Source organism: Vicia villosa, unplaced genomic scaffold (genome assembly GCF_029867415.1).
Source record: "Vicia villosa cultivar HV-30 ecotype Madison, WI unplaced genomic scaffold, Vvil1.0 ctg.001083F_1_1, whole genome shotgun sequence".
NCBI classification, from domain to species: Eukaryota; Viridiplantae; Streptophyta; class Magnoliopsida; order Fabales; family Fabaceae; genus Vicia; species Vicia villosa.
This window is the reverse complement of record NW_026705475.1, coordinates 105,667-127,811: the sequence shown is the minus strand read 5'-3', so window position 1 is coordinate 127,811 and position 22,145 is coordinate 105,667. Positions and strand designations below refer to the sequence as shown.

Here is a 22,145-nt window from a genome sequence, read left to right as displayed (position 1 = left end):
CATAAGTTCACACAACACAGTGAGCGATTATCCTTACGGTTTAATATCCATCACAATTTATACCATTAAGGTAACAAAACAAGCTTATCTTATCGATATGATTTCATCTACTATCAACAAGAGATTAAGGGTGATCAAGTCCTCAATTTGTCAATAGATAGTCGACAACCATATTTAAGCATAAACCGTCGTTACTACATAATAGTGTCTTTTCCGAGTTTGCACTCAAACTCATTAACATCGTCATAGCCCAATAATTCCCTTTGATTCTTTACAACTCACACATCCCCTCCTCGTTGGATCTTGTCAGTGAGACACCAACATCCAAATATCTCACACAAACCGCTTCATAGTCACTTAGCATCACACACTTGTTAAGTACTTCTCAACTTTAGAATCACTAATATACTCGTACATTACTATTCATCTCGTTCCAAATCAAAATCCCCATCGTAGCAAAAGACCGAAACAACATTCTTAACTCGTGGTTTTACTCTCCCTATCCCATGACTTCTTTCGCGTCCAAATATATTTCACTCAGAATCTCAACAAATTCTTCCTCGCATCAATAGGTGTTAGAAATTCCCTACAATTCTTCTTTTATACCTGTCATTACTTTGGCATCACAAATACAACTCCAACCGTTCTAAAGTTTATTTCACCTTTACTATTATTTCACTTCTCACTAAAATCCATCGGTACTCAAATCATCTTTATGACCAAACATCTCACCAACTTATTCATCAACAACATGTTCTACTCAACTTCGTTTCAAACAATCGCGGTAGTAGGCATTCCTATTCAACAAGTTTCACGCTTCCTTAACCAACTTCAGAATCTCTCCTCATAGGATCACTCTACTATATTTATAACTCTCCCATAAGGTAGAACATAATCTCTCCTCTTCGTAGGTTCAAACGGCACGTTAATCCGACACTCGGAACTCAAGATATGAATTTTCCAATCGTTGTCCGAAAATACAACATCGACGCCATACAGCGGCACTCTAAACGATATCTCTAAAACCCCTCAAATTTTACACTTAATTTCTAAAATTTCTTCTCAAAAAGGCTTTAATTATTCCTTCATTCCGTTCAACTCTGACACTGATATCTCGTGCAGTACCAACAAACAAGTCTAGTTCTAAGAGCAAGTGTAACTGTAACTCCACCTCTTTCCAACATCATCCTGTCACATATAAATATGTTACAGCTTCTGAAACCATTTTTATAATAAATTTAATCTCGTTAGCTTTCTGACGCTTCAAAAGGAACTCAAATCGGATGTCCAGAACTCTAGTTATGAATTTTCGAAGTTTCATAACGATTCAGCAACTTTCCTGCGTTTTGCTTGCGGAAATTCCACTCCGGAACTCATCCTCTTCAGATCAATCACATTCTATACAGCCCCTTATCATATCTCTTCGCTTCCAAAAATTCTTATAACTTGAGCAACACATTCCCTCGCTGAAGTTCGATTTCTGAAGCATCACGACAGCAATCCTCTTTACAAACTTTCAACTGAACCTCTTCCGAGACGCAATGCTACTCAACTGACAACTTCGCAGTCCACCAGTAGAGATGATACATTGCAACTTTCCTACTTCCCTCTCCGACAAATAATCATCAATTACATCTAATCATCCTCCTTCAAGATGCTCTAACTTAATTACCAACCAAGTCTTAATTCCAAGTCACCTTCGATCCGGGAAACAACAACTCCAACAACGCTTGCACTGTTGCCAACAACGCCTTACTGAACCAATCATCTTACAACTGAAACATAACCGAGAAGTGAAGCTTCTCCCCCACTTGTTTCAATCCAACACCTGCAACAAAACAAACAAGTACCGACAGTGATTCACTCACGTGTCGGGTACCAAGGGATAAAACGCCGACAATATACAACTGTCGCGCAACTCAACTGACTCGATGATTGGCCAGACGGACCGACCTGCTCTGATACCACTATTTTAACACCCCTTACTAACCCCGCAGAAATTAAATAAGTTTATTCAGAGTACATGAAAATAAGGGTGCCACAATTCAAAATTAAATAATACATCGTTCAGTTATGTCATGCATTCACTGAGGCAATATCATCAATTAAAAACATTTCATGTTAACACAGTGGAATCAAATCATACGGATTAAGTTTAACATCTATAAAACTTATCCTCCAAAACATCAAAACATAACCAGATTTATAAACCATAAACTCTAAACATCGCGTCCCCAATGTTACAAATATCAGAGCATGACACCTGACGCTATCTAAATAACTGACTCATGAGCTAATCCTCACCGAGTCGAACAGCCGCTATCCTTAATTTGAAAATGACAACATGTAAGGGTGAGTCTCATCATAATTAACAAATGTTATAAGGCTATAAAGCAATAACACATCATAGCTGTTTCATTCACCCAATTGTTTCATAACAGACATTCAGACAAGTTTTATCATCACAAAACAATCAACCAACACATCATTAATAATTATAACACTAGAATACATCCAATCATGTTATAAAAGTATGCATATGTAGGAACTGACACTATGCATGTGTTACCAACATCATCAAATGGGAATAACCCATGACCGATCCAACATCATCAAGATACGGCCCTGCCAGCACAGATTCCACACAATGGGAATCATGCCCTTTACTGATCCAACAGATCATCATGGATACATCATCATCAATGAATATGAATGAATGCAAACATACATGAACATACTTATACCATCGTCAAGTGTATGAGTAACATCATCACATACTCATTTCGTCATAATCATCATCATCATCATCAAGCATGTTTATATATATATATATATATGCATCATTCAACCATAATCACATCATTAATCATCAAATAGATTATTTCACAAGGTTCGTTTAGCTCGAAACGACACACAAAACGAACCAACGACCCAAAAGTTATACTTCTTTAAACTTTTCAAAAATGGTTTGTCGCTAACAGCACGCGGCGCCAACTGAGCGTCTCAAAACTCCTTGGCCCTCTGCCAAGCACTTCGCGCGCAAACATGTGCTCGCGGCGCGAAACGAGAAAAGGAGTACGCCTTCGCGGCGCAACCATGTGCTCGCGGCGTGTACTGAAAACCTCAAAACTTCCTGGCTTTCTGCCAAGCAGTTCGCGGCGCCAACCCTGGGACGCGGCGCCAACTGGCAATTTTCAGAAACCCCAAATCGCAGAAAACAGCATTCTGCACATTCCAAACTCATTCAATTCATGCCAATACGAACTTAAGAAAATGGAATGCACATACAATACGAAATACTTATCATAATACACCAATTACGCATCAATTGAGACCATAACAACACAAACATCATGGATTCAAACATAGGGGATCAAACATCATACGATTTGACTCAATCCTTAAATCTATCATATGACTCAATCGACCCGAATTCTACACATATTCAGTATTATCAACCCCTAACCCGATAATAGATGATAATCAGATAGTCCCCCCTTACCTTAGCCAAGAATCTGGACTTTTCCCTTTCTTCTCCATCAAACCCGTAAGCCTCTTTTCTTCTCTTTCAGCAAGAATCTCTAATCTTCAAACTCGCTTATCTCCCTCATCGAGAACCTCCCTGACACGCATTAATATATCAAACCAAAGGAAATTTTGTGTAGAATCCGAATCTTTAAGAATTACCTGATTTGGAGTTACGAGCAGAAAGTTATGGCATGATTTGTGAAGGCTGCCAAAGGGTTACGAAAATAGATTTTGCCTATGAGTTCTTCTTCTCTCCCTCTTAGGTTTTCCTCCTCTATTTCTCAATTTCCTCCTATTTCCTTGTTTTATTAAAACATAAAATAACTTAGTAATGGGCTCCTTCAATTACACCCCCCACACTACTAACTTCACGAATGGCCCAACACTACATTTTATTATTTCTTCCCACATAATTCCAATAAAATGCTAATTCAAATTAATTAATTTAAAACTTAATTAAATTAATTAAATAAGAAATTTTGGGATGTTTCAGTATGGGCCATCCCATTTTCAAGTAAACCTGTATAAAATGATTCGATTTTGCAAGCCATCCAATACACATGATGCGATCATTTGGATTTATAGGTGGTACGGTGCGAAGCGGGAAAAAGGTTTTTGAAAACCCGTATCACGTCAACTCAATGCACACCCTATCATATGCATATGCAATAATATGTCCCATTTATGGGAATATCATCCATTTTGACACCGGTGCGTAAGCGCCTAACCAAGGAATAAGAGCTTCGTAAACCGCTTAAAATTTAACTTCCCCTCCATATAACCGCGTGTACGAGTCGTTATGCGTCTGCAGATCTTGGATAAATTGATGATGGACAAGCGTATGACTATCCTCTCCGTTACCAAGCAATGCCGAGACGGCCCAGTAACCGCAATTATTGTCCCCCGCAGCATTTATGATCCACTCGATGTATTTGTGCATAAAAACCAACATCTCTTCGATGAATGGAATTTTTCGGTGGAATAGGCATCTCTTCGATGAGTGGAATTTTCGGTGGAATAGGTGTCAGAGGCGATTTTCTTATGCGAGCTCCTTTGTTTGAACTTTTTTGAGATTTTTGAGATTTACGAGTCAGTGAGTTGGGAAAAAGTTTATCGACATGCTCAGAATAACAAGGAGCCCGTGTAGTCGAGTTGTCATTTGGTGTAGGCTTCAGTTTCTTCGGAGCATCCTTTGTCTTTACCGGTTGAGAAGGCGGTTTCATGTCGGTTGTTTCAGGATATGCAATCTTTCGCAATTGTTCTTTGACGTGGAGTTTCATGTTGTCATCGGCCTTCGAAAACCTCTCGTGAATCGCTTCCAATTCAGAAGTAATAGAGATATTCGATTTTTCTCCTTCGATGCAACCATCATCATCATCATCAAAACTAAGTCATTTCCAATGAGGGATAACTTCTTCCATTCTTATTGACTCACTTAGTTTCATCTTCTTAGACATAACACAAGCACACGGGAGACCATATGTTTTAGTAATAGTGCAACCACATTTTGTGCTATTCGAACCTAGGGTTTCACCTCGTTTGGCCTCGTGGAAAATATAGTTCAACCCGGCCCGAGACACATTGTCGATCAATTAAGAATCAAGTATGTTGTCCTTGAATCGATGTTCCAACACCATAATGCTCCGAGAAAATGTGGTTTGTATCTCATTATGTTAATTTTTGATCATGAGATTTATGGTGTCTCAATCTCGACACAAATCACCCTTGCTATTAGCCAACCAATTTTTCAAATTAGCATGCGCCAACTCAACTCTGTTGGTGGTTGTATTCCCAAGATGTTGGATATTATCAGTCCACGCACAAATAACATTCTCCTTCACCTTATCAAGAATGGTGCTTTCAACATATTTAAATAAATCAGGATACTTTTCATACACTTTCCGAAATTGAATGACGAAATCAGTATATAATTCTTTTTCGAAGAATTTATAATATGACTCCATGAATCCATTATTTGTTCAATAATCACACCGGGCTTTGCCGATTTTCCATCTTCCGTCTCTACTTATTTTGTCCCTACCACAGGTTTAATCTTACTTCTCACACTGCATGTTATGTGATATCGACAAAGTAATGCGTTAAAAGAAAGAAATACCTTTGCCACTGCATTCATCAACGTGGTATCGCGGTCCGTAATAATTGCCTTAGGCATCTCGACTTGTTCCTTCAAAAGTGACCGACACACTTCTAATGCCCATGTAAAATTATCCTCTTTTCGCACTCCAAAAAGGAAAAACCAATTGTGTATGTCTTCTCAGTCGATGTAACACTGTCCATCTCAGATAACGGAAATCTATACTTGTTGGTCTTGTAGGTAGAATTGAGAATGAGCACTGTCGAAAACATGTTGAACAATTTTATCGAATCCGGATGAGTCCAAAAAATATCTCGGACCGTAACGCCATCGTCGCAAGTTCGATACCATGACACGTATTTGTTATCATCCAACAATTTCTACAGTTGTTGCATCTCACTTCTATCTCCCCTATTCGCCTTATTATTGCGGTACTAAATGTTATACACTTGCCTTATATTTGATACGTTGTCGGATTTCTTCCGTTTTAATGTGGCAAGTACATGTCACAAATACATGTCTTCTCTTACGGTTTAAGTCGGCATACACTAGGTTGACCTTGTAGCTTTGAGCGCATATCATGGTTATGCAAACACAAATAACACTAAATTTCCACTTCTTGCTAGCCAATATATAACCACGAATTTTAAATGGACACTCGCATTTTCTGGCACCCGTGTCGTCTCTTTTAAAAATCCTTAGAGGAGTATGGTATTTGTAAGTACGAAGTGCGCCTAAGAGGGGGGTGAATTAGGTTCTTAAAATTTTTATCGGTTTTTGGTGATGTATGGATTATTTTTCTGGTTTATGGTGAAGTTATGGAAAGAGTAAAATGCAGAAAATAAACAACACAACGATATATCCTAGTTCCCTTCACAGTGCGAGAGTACTCCAGTCCCCTTTTAAACACGAAAGAGATTTTACTAGTGTAAGCAACTTACAAAAGCCTATGCAATCCACAAGAACAATTCTCTTATGATTGACTAACAAATGATCAAGAGAACAATCCTCTCCTTGATCAAATCAAATGATTAAGAGAACAATCCTCTCTATAATCAAGCAACCCTTGCTTCCAACATTCCTGGATAGCAAGTCAATAATAACCAAGCTGGAAATTATTTTTGAGTAAGAAAGTATATGAATATGTATCAATCTATAAGATTGATCTTCCCTTCCAAACAAGCAATATAATTATCAATGATAGTATAGTGCTCAATGTTTATGACTTATGATATGAATTTTTCTGGACTTGTATGAAACACTAATGCAGAAAAACTCAATGTGAAAGTTTGAATATCAATGAGAACTTAGTATGAAAATGAGAGAGTAAGTATGTAAAGTTGCAAAATGGAAGAGGTAAAAATGAATTTTGAAAGTAAGGATATTTATAGCTTCTTAACACCCTTTTGAAAGTGTGTAGAATCATGAAAGAATGTCATGGTCAAAGGGTGAGAAGATGTGGATGTTTGGTTTTGTTTGAATACTGAAACAATGCCACTGGTTCAGTGTAATCGGTTACAGAAAATGGTGTACCCGGTTACACTGTAACGTTACTTAAAATTTTTGAAAAATCAAGCCTGTAATCGGTTACAATAACTGATTACAGCTTTTCACAAACTGAATTCTAGTAGTAAAGGAAATGAGATTTCAAGAACGTAACCGGTTACTGTAACCGATTAAACTGAGAAAAAATCGAAAATTATATTAATGAGAGTGTATTTGTGTGATAGTTAGCCATGAGTATTTTGGTATGCATATGTTTGAGAATGGTGATTATATTAAGCACTATAATTACCATAATTTTGCATGCTTATACCTTTAGCGAATAAGATCCATGGAGTCTTGAATATTATTGATGCAAGCTTCCATGTAAGAGAGTCTTGACTACTATACTTGGTGACGTATATTTAGACTTTTTCCATACTTTTTGATATGAGCAATTGTTGATAAAGTTTGTCTTCATCAAAACCAAATTCATGGAGAGTCTTGACTTCACAGTATTTCCCGCCTCTTTTGCACAACATTGTTATGAAAGTTTTTCTTCTTGCCGTACCAATATCAGATCTTCCTATTACCATACCAAAACCACAGTTAGTTGCATTCCTACGAATCCATGTGAGCATGCTTCCACGAGCATCAAACTCTTGCTTGGTATCAAAGTCACATCTGACATCTACCGCCTTTACGACTACCCCTTCAACATTTATAGAAATATCGACTAAAGGAACTAATTCTCTTAAGATATTATCAGGGTGCACCATACCTATTTGTAAACAATAACACAAATAACACAAAATCGCAAGAGTGTTGGAAAAAACAGCACATACATGTTTTGTAGATGCACCTATGGAACGTGTTCATCTTCAACACGTTTAGTAGATGTACCTACGGAAGCAACGCAACATATTTTAACAGAAATTTTATGCATAATGTGAGCAATGCAATGGACAAATATGAATCTTTACTTGAAATTCAGTCTTCTCTTGCTCCCTTTGATTTGTTGCACCAAAAAGTTGGAGTTTTGGAGTAAAAAATGATATTGATGATATAGGGTTTTTAGGCTGTGGAGAGGTGAGTGTTGAAGAAAAAAACCAACAATGGGGGAGTGATCATGCTGGTTCAAAATATATCAGATAGTTTCGTAGATACCTCTACGGAAAATTTTGGCGCTAAGTTATTCCGTAGATGTACCTATGGAAGAATCCCTGAACTGAATTAAATTGAAATTTTCCTAATGTCCACTGGTTTAAAATGTTTTCGTAGATGCACCTCCGAAAGAAAAAAAATTGGGAAAAAAAGTGCTTCCGTATGTGCATCTATGGAATCACGGGGCATAATTAAAATTTCGCCAAGTGCCTAAGAAAATCAAGGGGTGCATTGAGAATTTCTCAAAAATAAAGAACAAGTAATAAAAATAAGAAAGGGAAACAAATTATCTATCCATAACAAAAAGTTTGATAGTTTACCTTTAACCAATCACATAATAGTATTTAATTTTATCATCTATAATCATCTAATAAATGATATACTTTTTGGTTGTTTTCAAAATATTTTACTTTAAGGGTAGCTCTACCAAACTTTTTGTGTTGGGTAGATAAGAATTCACCATAAGAAAGATATGAAGAGCAACAACATATTCAGAAGGAGGTTATAACCTCTCCCAAACCCGAATCCGAATCCCCAAACAATCCATGTTCCCCGCCTCAAACCCAAACGGGGATTGAGAATTAAAATTCAAACCCGGTCCAAACGGGTTCGCATATCCCCGCCCGACCACCATCCTTTTATTGAAATCAATGTTTTTGATAAAAATACTTATTTTTTTCAAAATCAAATTACACTATAAATAATAAATAAAATAATTTCAAAAAATTTCATGCATACATTTCAAATATTTTAAACAATAAATACAAATCAAAATATCAAAATATCGAAACATTGACCACATATTTAATATTTTAAAGTATTAAAAATAAATAATAATAATAATAATAATAATATACATAATGAAATAAATAGGGCGGGCTCGGGGTGGGTATTAGTGTCCCCATTATCCGACTCGTCCCTATATTTTGTAATCAGGGAAAACCCAAACCCATTCAAAGCAGGTTTTCCCCGTCAACTTCAGGGCAGGTTCGGGTGGGTGCCCGCGGGTACGGGTTTTGTTGCCATACCTATTAAAAAATAATAAAACTTTTTCTTATATGAGTCAGAGATCAATAAATGAAAGCATGGAAGCTTTGAAAGATTATATGTTTCAATATCTATCGAATATATATGGTTCAATCAAAATTTAAAATAACTGAGATAAATGAAATTATTTTAACAAGCAATTCAATAATGATCATAACTCAATTTTGTACATAGCTCCTTTTTATCTTTGTTTATCGGTAAACAGTGGCCCCTTTTGCATTACTTTTTTTTTTTTTGAAAAGGCAAAAAGCTTTATTAAATAATAGATATTGGCATAAGAAATGCCAGGATAAACAAGATGCCTACAGTTCTGATACAAGCTCACTTGCAAAAACATAGAACCACCCAAACCTTTATTTAAACTAAAATGCTAGGCCAAAATAAAACCTCCTAAGCCTCTACCAATTACATAAGAAGCAAATCCACTACATAGTGCATAAAGCAGACAAGAACTCCTATTGTTGAACTCATATGATCTCCAGCAAGGACTCCAAGCTCATATAACAATATTAGTGTCTATTTTTCTTGTTTCCAACACCATTTACCTGCTGCACCCCAACCAACCAGAATCCTAACATGATCACAATGCTATTTGTCCATCCTGAGCAATTCAAATACACCATTGATGAAAACCAAATAATTGCATCATATATTTTATCCATTTGGCAAAATTCTCTGCCAGGCTTCAGCTTAACAACTTCTCTCTTTCCACGACTCCATCCCGACCTGTATATTCCACCTTCCTGTCTGTGACCTTGTATTAAATGAGGACGGCAATGCAACTGAGACTCGCACTCACATCCATAGAACAACACATTAGCCATATGGATCACCTAATATATCGTTGTATGATGATGCTTGGGAGCGTTTGAGGAACTTGTGCCACAAACCCATACCGCCGCTGACCCTGAAAACACTGACCGAATGCTCTTGCTAAATGAGAAATAGTTGCTAGCTATCGGTACTAATAGAGCAGCAGATACCAAATACCTTCAACTAAGCATCATGGTTATAAAACTACTATACCATTTCCTAGTGAATCTCCACCTCAATCAAAGGTTACAAAGTCACAAGGCTGGCAAAGAGACAAGCTTTTTAGATCCAGAAAACCGAAAAATATATGACTCCTTAAAGAGTTAGCAGTGAAGAATTCCTGCTCGAGTCAACAACTTACAAGATCCATCGAGCTTTCAACCTCGAGCTACGCTCACAACTAGCTTGGGCCGGAAAGCTTTATATTCAATGTGACCCCCAAACCGACCAAACAACGACCAACATCCAAAGCTGACACCGAAATTACTGTAGAGGCCCTAATGCGCTGCAACAACCTCTAAAAATGCAACACATTTAACAATTTGCCCCAACAAATTTGAACTGACGTTGCCTCAAACCCGAACCCGATCGTTCAATATCACCATAGTTATATAACTCCCAATGTTGGTCACGCCACACAATAATACTCATTTTGAACGGCTAAGACCCTTTGATCGTCACTGTCCCGTCCACCTAAGACAAGTTCTAAGATTTGAGAACCATTAACCGATATTGTACTCCGTTATGTTTGATTTGAATCTCATCCAGTTCCAAGACATTCTATTCGCATTTTTGGCCATCATATCGACGTTGATTTCATTGTTATTGAACAACTTGTCATTTCTCGCCTTCAAAATGTTCCACATCATTGCGGTCCATATTGTTGAGCCTACTAACTATACTTCTCCCAACTCCCATCAGACCTTCAAAATGCAGAAGATGGGGTAGACCTTCATTTTGAAATACAACATAAATCCCAAGCCATCTACTAATTAAACCACATGTACCTGCAAACACAGTGCACTCAAAAACGGGGTGAGAAACTGTTTCTTCTGCCCCGCACTACCCTACGCAATGGATAGACCTATGCTCAATCACTCCTATACTGTATAGGTTTTCTTTAGTAGCTACCCTATTTTGAAGAGCTTTCCATACAAAATAAGACACCTTTATTGGTATTGACTTTTTCCAAACCTTTGCTAGAAACGGTTCATCCGGGGCCATGCTCCCCGATATAATTTTCTTGTATGCCTCCTTGACTGAAAAGGAGTTAACACCCTCGCCTATTCCTGCATTTAACATCTTTATGTCCCTCCACCATATCAAGCTGTTGTTATCCTCGCGCCTAATAATTCCTTCACAAGCCTCGTATCGATTAACTAGGGCTCTATACCACAAACTTTCCTTTTCTGTATTAGTTTTCCATATCCATTTGCCTAAAAGGGCATCATTGAATGCCTTCAATTTTTTTATCCCCAAACCCCCCTCTTCTATAGGTCTACACATTTTTTCCCATTTCTCCCAATTTATTTTCCTCTCGTCCTCACTCCCTCCCCAAAGAAAATGCTTGAAAAGAGACTCAAGTTTACATAAGGTACCTGTTGGAGCTTTGAAAAAAGAGAGAAAGTAAACTAGAATAGCCGACAAAACTGAATTTATGATAATAACCGGAACTCCGATGGACAACTTCTTATGCTTCCAGCTTGCCAGCCTGGCTCTCACTATTTCAACTACTGGTTGCCACGTCGAATTCCTCCCCGGGTTTGCTCCAATTGGAAGATCCAGGTATTTAAAAGGTGTGCTTCCCACCTTACAATTTAGGATAACTGCCACTTCTTTAATCCAATCATGCTCTATGTTGATACCTACTAGTAGACTTTTATGGAAGTTTACCTTAAGACCCGATATCACTTCAAATAGCATCAGATTTTCCTTAATGATTCGAATATTTCCCCACCCATTTGTTTCAATTATCAAAGTATCATCAGCGTATTGTAGGTGGGAAAAGCATTCTTCGCCCGCATTGAATTTGAAACCTGAGAATTTTCCACACGCCACTGCACTTTTCATTAATAGGTTAAACCCTTATGCAACCATAATAAATAGGAATGGAGACAAAGGATCTCCTTGTCTAAGGCCCCGCCCCATTCTAAACTCATATGTAGGGCTTCCATTCACCAAGACTGAAATTGAGGCTGACTTAAGACATTCTTCTATCCATCTCCTCCACTTCTCATGAAATCCCATTTTTCCCATTACCACATCCAAAAATCTCCAATCTACTGAATCGTATGCTTTTTCAAAGTCTACTTTAAACATGATCACTTCTTTATTCTTCTGTCTAGCTTCGTCCATAATTTCATTTGCGATCAAGATTCCATCCAGTATTTGTCTACCTGTTAAGAATGCTGATTGCGTATCTAAAATGATTTTCCCCAACACCTTTCTTAGACGGTTTGCTAGTACCTTTGCTATCACCTTATAAATACATCCAATCAGAGATATTGGTCAAAAATTTGTCAACTTCACCGCGTTCTTTCTTTTTGGAATCCGAACTATAAACGAATTGTTTACCCCTTTACTGTCCGCCCATTTAAATGAAATTCTCTCATGACTCTCATAAAGTCTTCCTTAACGACGTCCCAAAATTCCTTCACAAAACCAAAATTTACTCCGTCGGGACCTGGACTTTTCGAAATATCGCATTCCCATACTGCCCTGCGCACTTCATCTTCTTAGAATTCTTGAACCAACTCCTCTCTTTCAACATTATTAATTTTTTTGAACTCCATATTAGTCGGTATTGGTCTCACACCTCTAGCTAAAAAGAGATTCTGGAAGTGACTTAAAATAGCTCCGTTTATCTCCCTTCCTCGCTTAATTTGGGAGCCATTCCAGTCCAAGGTCAGAATTTCATTCTCTCTTCTTCACTTATTGATGCATCTGTGGAAGTAACTCGAGTTCGTGTCCCCTTATTTTAACCATCTAACTCTAGATTTTTGCCATTGAATAATACAATTCAAGTTTGACAACTCGTGTAATTTTCCTGTTGTCTCTCCCAATTTAAGCGCTTCCTTTATCGATAACCCCACTCTCTCTCCTTTATTTTCGATTCTGTTTAACTCCTCTTTTATCTCTTTGATTTTTTCCCCGATATTTTATGGATGACATTTATGCCAATCTCGCAGTCTGGATTTGATCATCTTCAATTTCTATTTTAGAACAAACATTCCCCAACCTTCTACCTTAGTCTCTCTCCAATGCTTCTTAACAAAATTTTGGTATCCTTCTATTTCCTTCCAACACTTCAGCATGCGAAATGGCTTTGGACCCAAGTTTTGCTCAGAGTCACATAAAAAAATTGGACAGTGATCTGATAACTCCTTTTCCAAACCCCACTGCTTGCTACCTAGCCAATCTCTCATCCAAGTTTCTGAAATTAGGATCCTATCAATCCTACTCATACATGAGCCATCATTTCTGGACCAAGTGAATCTTCTCCCATGCAATGGGAGATCAATCAATTCTGCATCTGTGATGAATTCGTCGAACTCTGCTATTTCATCGCTTCTTATATTATTACCACTACCTCTTCTCTCTAATTCCTCCCTTATTGCGTTGAAATCTCCAAGCACACACCATCTTTCTTCTTTCTTAGCCAATACTTTGGTTTTTAATTTCGTCCATAATATACGCTTTCTTCTCGTGTCGCATGGGGCATAGACATTTACTAATTTAACTCTCTTCTTTTCTACACCCCATTCCCCCTCCAGCCATAGACTATGATAATTATTGTAACTCCTTTGAATCCCCAAGACATTGCTATTCCAAATTGTTAATAAACCTCCAGACCTTCCTATTGATGGTTTAAATGTGAATCCAACTTCATCTGAGCCCCACAGCCAGTAGCATAAACTCCTCTCTACAACTTCCAATTTCGTTTCTTGAATACAAAAAACATCTGGCCTTTGGCTGCGAATCAGCTTTTGAATTTATTTTTTCTTAGCCAAACCCTCCAATCCTCTAAAATTGTAACTAATAATTTTTTTATTAATTCTATTTACTCCTGATACCTCCTCCTGGACCTCTTTATTGTAGCACTCTCTCTCTCTCTCTCTCTCTCTCTCTCTCTCTCTCTCTCTCTAGGTTCCTTTATTAACTCTTATAGAATCTCCCATTCTTCTCCTCTATGTATTAGACCATATTCTTTCCCTAAATCCCACACATCTCTAGCTATTTCCTTAGCATCTCTATGTAACAAAATCCAGTTGTTTCGTTTCGTTTTATTCTCAATACCTAACATCTCTGCCTTTCCTTTATCTTTATTGTGTTCGACCCTGTTAATTGCATGTACACATTATTGCTTCTTTTTTCCTTTTTATCGCTGCTTTCTTCTCTTTTAGTATTTCTGCCATTCTTTTCCTTTTGTCCTTGTAAGATTGAATTGTTTCTACTTCTCCAATTTTGACTAAATCCACTCCCAAAATTGATATCTTGTTTTGCCTGAAATCTTTTCCTTTTGAATTTGCATTTGCTTCTGTCACCTTCTTGCAGCTATCATCTCAACATATTTTACTCACTCCACTTGTTGCTCCACAATCTACGTTTGAATCTCTGTCGATTCCACAGTCTAGGATATGGGCTTGAACTTGTTGTATTTCTTTTCGTTGTTCCGCATTTTGGTTCACTAAGTCCAAGTTATTGCCAGAAATTACTTGGAGCCCATTTAGGCGGTCTAGGCTTAGATTTTATTCAGGCCCATCTGTCATACCCCAAAATTTTCCTATCTCATTTCACTTTCAAACTCATACAATGATTCAAGGCTCAAGGTTTAACCTAAGGCATACTCTCCTAATCAAAGACCTCCTGAACTAGGGTTTTGCATTCTCTTAAGAAAAATTGATGAATCAAGGTCTCCAATGGATTTCACATGGCTTATTAGGTTTCAAACTATCCCCATGCCAAAATTCAAGCTTCAATTCCAAAGATTGCTCATTCAATTGCTCAGATAGTCAACAGTCGACTAATTTGACCTAAAACTCAATTATGGTCAAAGTACAGTCAAAATTCCTGATTTTTTGTCAACATCCTTATTTTTAACTATCATTCATCATTTGATCAAGGGTTAATCATGATTCATCAAGGAAAATTCAGAAATCAACAAAATCTGGAGTTGCTAAATTAGGGTTTTGTAAGAGAAAGTCAACTGAACTTTGACTGATCATATCTCCCACGTGCTTTATTAGAAATTCCCCAACCAAAGCTCATTCTCAAGGAAATTCAATTCTCTACAACTTTGATGTTGGGCCCAAGGTCAAGAAATGCTTTCGCCTAAGAGATATGAGCCAAAACATTACAGGTCCTTCTAGAAGCTCGCAAAAAGCAGTTTTTTGTCAGGAGCCATATCTTCAAGATAAAATCCTCAAATGCAAAAAAGGTTCCAAAGTGTCTTGTAGAGGACACCTTGGTCATTCCAAAAAGTCCTAGAACACTTCCATACCATAAAAATTGAGGGACTTATGACTTATTGAAGTTGACCAATTTTATGAAAATGCATGAAGTGCAAAAGTGAAGAATTTTGATCTTTTAAGCCCATGGGCCTAAGTTTTGGTTTTAAAACTTGATCCTAAGCCTATCCACGACCCACATAACCAATCTCTTATTTTTATCATTATTATTTATTTTATTTTGAATTTTATTCTCTTAAAGTTCAATTTAAATCAAGTAAATGAGGGGAACTTAAAATATTGCATTTGGCTTATTTCTAAATCAAATCTTGGGCATGTATTCTAAGGAAATATCATACAAATTCGTTCAAAGGAGATTGGAAAGAGAATTGGACAAAAAAGAAAGATTTGAATAAATTTTCAATAAAATCTTTTCATATTTTTCTTTTATCAATCAAGTGATTTTCTTTCAAAGCTATTAACCCTAATTGGTCCCACTATATATTGAGAATAAAAGCAGGTCATTAGGGGAAGAATTTTGGAGAAACAAAACTAGGGTCAAAGTTGATAAAAATCAAAGAAAGGTGCAATATCGTGTCCCTCATCCCATCCACTTTCAAGATCAAAAAACCGTTCTAATTCATTCTGGAGGTAAGAAAGGGTGAGAGTGTATCGTTACTAAGCCCCCATGGTACCTATGATACGCATATCAATTTTCAAATATTCATGCATATTGTGATTTCCATATCTCATGCTTTAATGCGTTTAATTCGAATCTAACTAGTTGTTTAAGTTTCTGTTGCAATATGGGAGAGGTTTGGACCGTTGGTTTGAAGCTTTGAGGCATAGAGTACAACACGCCATTGTTAAGGCAAAGCTTTCTTTAATCTTCGTTTTTGTAGTTGCAGCAAATTTCAAGGGGAAATAACATCACCATTGAACTCAGAGGGGTTAGTTTAGGTAATCTGGGTGCTTTCCTTGTATCGTTAACGTGTTATGGTTGAGTTTTAATTGTTTGCAGAATTCAAAGGATTTTTCACAAGAAAAATCGTAGCTAAAGCCATGGAGAAATCCGCAGGAAATCTGGGCTCAGATTTTATTGATGACGATGAACAGGGGGGTCATGCGTGGCCGTTTGTTATTCGCAAGTCAAAGGATCTCTCTCTCTCCACACGCGCCATAATTTCATTGGTTGGTCAACAAAATACAAAACCTCTTTCTCCCTCTGATTGGCTGCATTGGCAAGCAAGGGGCCCACTTTTAACTTATATTTTGAATTGCGTTAGTTTTTATATTTATAAATTTAGAGTTGTGTTATGAATAAGTAACTAACACAACAAGCTTGGCAAGAGGGGAGTTTTGTGACGTTCAGTACCTGGGATCGATCCCCGGGTTATGCCATTTTATTTTACAATATACATGAACACAGATCCAGCGCTCCACTCTCCACGCATGGCCACCATACAGCCTCACACTCCAGCCATCAGATCTCCCTCAATGCTAAATCCGACGCCCATGGACCTGTAGGCACACCGTGGAGCTTCAGGACTTCACAACATTGAATCCAGCACCCAGGTTTTGTTTTTAGTTTTAGTTATATAATCTTTTTCTTGTTTCTTTTAATTAAACCAATCTAGTTTTTATGTTTATACTAGTAAATTAATTTAATTTAGGTTTTAGGTTATTTAATCTAATTCAGGGTTTTAGATTAATTTAATTAATAATTTAAAATTAGGTTTTTAAAATAGGTTAAATAATTAGGCTCAATTTAATTAGGATTAGGTTTACTCTAATTAGTTTCGTTAATTGTTTTAATCGAATCAATCGATTACGATAATTAACGACAAAAATTAACATTAATTTAATTTAGCTAATTTAGGTTAGGGTCAATTTATTAATTGTTTTGATCGAATTAATCGATTGCGATGATTAATAATAAATTATTCCATTTACAAATTACCCTTAAAACAATTTAAATAATATATTCAAAACAAATTCAATTTGCTAAGGGTTTTAACCGATTCAATTGGTTATGATAATTAGTAATCCTTTATTAATTCGTTAATTATTTTAATCAAATCAATTGATTGCGATGATTAATGATAAATTATTTCCCTTTAATTTAAATAATTTATTTAAAAAGATTCAATTTACTAAAGGTTTTAATCAATTCAATTGGTTACGATGATTAGTAATCCTTTACTAATTTATTAATTATGTTGATCAAATCAATTGATCAACGCGATTAATAAAATTTCAAGATATTAAATTGGGTTGTATGCCACGTAATAATTCATTAACATTTCACAAACTACGAACTACGAAAACTGCGATAATTGCATAACTGCGAACTGCAATTTAAAACACACTGCAACATACAAATTACAAAGGCGTACAACCTCTAAAAAACACAAACATAGCCCGAACTACGTAGACTCTGATCCTCCATAAGGAGGTATGTAGGCACTTGGTAACAAGGCGAGTCCCCTTCCCCAAGACTCCAATTAGGTTCGAATCTTACTGTTAACCCTTGAAACCATAATCCTTGCCTTAATATTTTAAGCTACAAACATTACCTTAGACAAAACCTTAGCAAAGGGTTAAGGGTGCCTAACACCTTCCTTTGACCTGATTATAATAACTTATCCAGATCTCTAAACTTCGTAGAGTTTCCTATTCGCCCTGGCAGAATAAGTGGCAACTCTAAAATCTAAATTTTTAGGGCAGGTTGCTACACCATCTATTTCTTTCCTAATCTTCTCTTCCTCCTTAAACATGCCACATGTGCACTCTCCTTTAATTCATTATTAAATCTTTCCCACTTGTCTGCCAGATTATCTTTAGTCACACCCTCATACCTTAATTTCTCTCTCCCTTCATTAATTCTTTGTATTTCCATGTCAGCTTTATATTTTCAAAAGGCGCTCCGAATTCTGCATCCTCTTTTTCTGGTAATACGTGCGCCGCCTCAATCATAGCCTCACCGCTTTTCTCTTCGATCAGTAATTGCTCATAATTCTCTTCGATTATTCTCATAGTTTATTCATCTTCTGTTGACTCCATTGATGCATGTATGCAGGTATCATCTGAGGCTATGGATCCTTCACCTTCAAAGTCTGACTTCTCATTAAAGTTCAATAATTCTTCGAATGCGTATTCACACATCTCCTCGGTGATTCTAATGATGTATTTTTCTTTGTTGATTTCGATTTTCACGACCTTGTTAATGAAGTCGACCCTGGTTGTTCTGATCAACAACTGTGCCAGATCCAATCTCTCCATGTTCTCAGTTGCCATGTCTACTTTGATTAGAGATCCCAGTGGAATTGTCAACAAGGAAAAATCCTTTCTTCCCCAAGCATGAACTGGAATCCCTATTACTCTAACCCATACATATTGTTCTCCTCTAACGTCCTTTGGCTCCCATTCTCTTATTGAGCTAAACCAATGATGAAAGATTTGTTCTGACTCCTTCCCCAAACTTCTAAAATCTTCATTTTCACCAGGTTTTAGAAAAATTCTTTCTCCGCCTATGGATATGGCTCTAACTGAATAAATACCTTCCTCCTCCAATCTTTGTTGTATTGTTTTCACTTCTTCTATATTTCTCAAAAAACCAATGAATCCTCTTTTGGCCCACTCCATCTCTTCTGTGCTGATCGTTATTGCTAACCCTGGTCGTTATTACTACAACATAGTAGTACATGTGAGAGTAGTTGCATTATTTTATTTTTACATTAAATATAAAATTATTGCAATATTTTCTTTTTACCTTAAATATAAAATTATTTAATGGAATAACATTGAAATTATAATTGTGAGGCTTTATTTGTCGTGCTTGAATTGTGAACCTTAATTCATTAGCTTAATTGATCCTTCACACTTCATCATTAAGGGATTGTAAACTTTAACTAATTTGTTTGGGTCTTAAAAAAGGTTGGTTCATGTCACACTAACCCAAGAAATATCATAAGAAGATATGGAGCGGGTAAGGGCGACATTAATTGTGGGCACGTAAATGCACCCGACCTGATCCCATGTGCTCAAAGTATGGATCGCACAACTAAAATCCACATACCAATTTCTAAAATTAGGTGCAAACATGTTAGGCCGCCATCATTGAAGGAAGAAAATCACTTTTTCTATTAAAGTATGCACCTTTAACAACGACGTTATGAATAACTGGCCTAAAGTATGCACATTTCTTAAGTGTCAAGAGTAGTTTAATTTTCATGTAAAAATGTGATACTTTTAAGCTCTTTTCTTTGCTTTTGATTAAAATAGCTTATGTAAATAAGTGATTTTGACAAATGTATATATTATGTATTTTTAAGGTGTTTACTAGTATTTCAGTGTGTTATGATCACAAAAGTTTAACAAAATTCGGGAAAGAAAGCCGAAGAATCGAAGAATTATTTGGTTGGCTTAAGGCCAAGTTTCTGGGAATGCTCGCCCGACGAAGGCTCGTGGGTGCTCGCTGGCCTGGCGAAGAGAAAGAGTCGTCCGGCGAAGCAAGGCAGTGGCAACTGGGTTGATCCATCTGAAGGCTCGCCCAACGAGGCGTAGGCGAATGGAGGAAAACTTGGCCAAGTTTTTGGAGTGGTTCGCCCGATGGAGCAAGGGACTCGCCGTGCGAGAGAAGATACATTCCTGTATTTCTTTTGCACTGTTGGCATCACGTGTCTGACTTAGAGGGCTTCGCCCGACGAGGCCAAGGTTCGGCTCGACGAATTTGGGCGTGCAGACCATGCTATTTAGACACTTTGTTAGATATTTTGTGGATCATTCCATCTTTTACACATCACTTGACCTAGAACACCATTGTAGAGCAAAAATACCTTTTTTCTTCATTTTTACTCAAAGTCATAGATTTCAACCATCAATCTTTAAGACTTCAAGTTTGATGTTCATAAAGCTTGATTGTTTACTTGTTGATCAAGTCACCATAGAAATGGGTGGCTAAATCTCTCTTTGTATCAAGATTAGAGGTAGATAATCTTTCTTTTGTTATGTATGTCTCTTAATACTTTGTATGTGAACAAGTGACGATTGATATATGGTGAAAAACCTTGTGTTTATGTTTATTTGTGATTTGGATCATTATTGAGAAGTATGTTTCAAGTTAAGACCTAGGTTTTCATCTATGAACAAACAAAGTTAAGACATAGTTTTGTGAGTTGATATTCACTAATATCAATCTTTAAATGTTATCATTTTGATAGTTAGGTTGAGAGATCATCTAAGGATCAAAATGATAAAACTCACAATATGGTTTAGAGATGAAACATATTGAGAGGGTGTGTGATTATTTGATCATTTATGAGTTCACATGCTTTGTTAAGAAAATACATACGAAGTAGATTATCGAAACCTAATCTTGACATGCTTTTACCAATCGTTTAAAATCAAAACCCTATTTTACCGATACTTGATATTTTCTATGAGATTGAAACTTTTCGTTACTAAAACTGAAACCGAAACTTTTTATGAATCTTTTGCTTAAAACAAATATAACTGTAGAACGACGTTAATATCACACCAATCTCTGTGGAAAACGATAATACAAATACTTTACCCTATCAAAAGTGTTTCAACAAAATGAGGCCGTTGTCGGGGATTGGCATTCGATTGCAAGCATTGCAATAGTTTATTTGTTTTGACTTTTAAATAACACATTGATCCATTTTTAGTCAATTTTTTTCTTATACGCAGGAGGTTTGTCCTCATTTTAATATACACTATTTTTTAATAGAAACTCTTTTATTTTATTTTTATAAATTTGTTTTTGAACTAAAGCTGCCTAAGTCTCAAGATAGGAAAATATTTCTCCTAAAAGTTGTCGTTATGGTGTTATGATAAAAATGTTTATTCGAGAGTGTTATTCTCTGTGATATATTTGTATTGAATTTGAAGATGGCAAGCTAATCGATTAAAATCTTAATTTTACATTTTTATTTAAGTTTGTGAAAGTTCTTGGATAGGTTTTGACCTAAGCCTATGGAAAGCTTTAATTTTGAACTGAGTCCATAAAAAAAAAATTGTTTGTAGAAGCTTGTTAGTTTGATCATGTACAAAAACTAAGATACTAAATTGTTGTGAAAGGTTTGTGGATTCACATGTGGAAAACTGAAAGTTGGTTTCAATGGAAATCTCAATTAATTTTTTTCTTTCTAAATTTATGTTTAAATCATAAACTCCAAATCTAATTTTTCAATCTAAATTTATCATTATAAAAAACTTCTTTTCCAAATGAAAACACAATACCTTCAATTATAGAAATGAACTAGCTAGGTGCAATTATTTAGGGACCGCAGCCGAGCTTATAAATGTTAACACATTCTTAACATCTATCACAATCTCAACTCAATCTCAACTCAATAATTGGTGGTTGCAACACGCATCGAATCCGTCAATTACTAACTTTTTCCAAGCAATGGTGCCAATATGAACACATACTCTCCTTTTTATGTCGTATTGATAATAAGTTCTAGTACATGATCTCGAGTATAAATCATTAAGTGATTGTGGGGTTACCCCACCCTTTTATGTCTTGGGTTGGTTCATTTTGG

General features: G+C 36.4%; 1 protein-coding gene across 1 annotated transcript; it reads right to left on the bottom strand.

Annotated features, from left to right (window-relative positions):
* Positions 1-10,966: 10,966 nt before the first annotated feature.
* Positions 10,967-12,199, bottom strand: LOC131633168 (uncharacterized). The gene is made up of 2 exons (XM_058903884.1): positions 11,236-12,199; positions 10,967-11,136 (listed from the first exon to the last, which is right to left on the bottom strand). The coding sequence occupies exons 1-2, from the start codon at positions 12,197-12,199 to the stop codon at positions 10,967-10,969; spliced, it is 1,134 nt and encodes a 377-aa protein (XP_058759867.1).
* Positions 12,200-22,145: the final 9,946 nt, after the last annotated feature.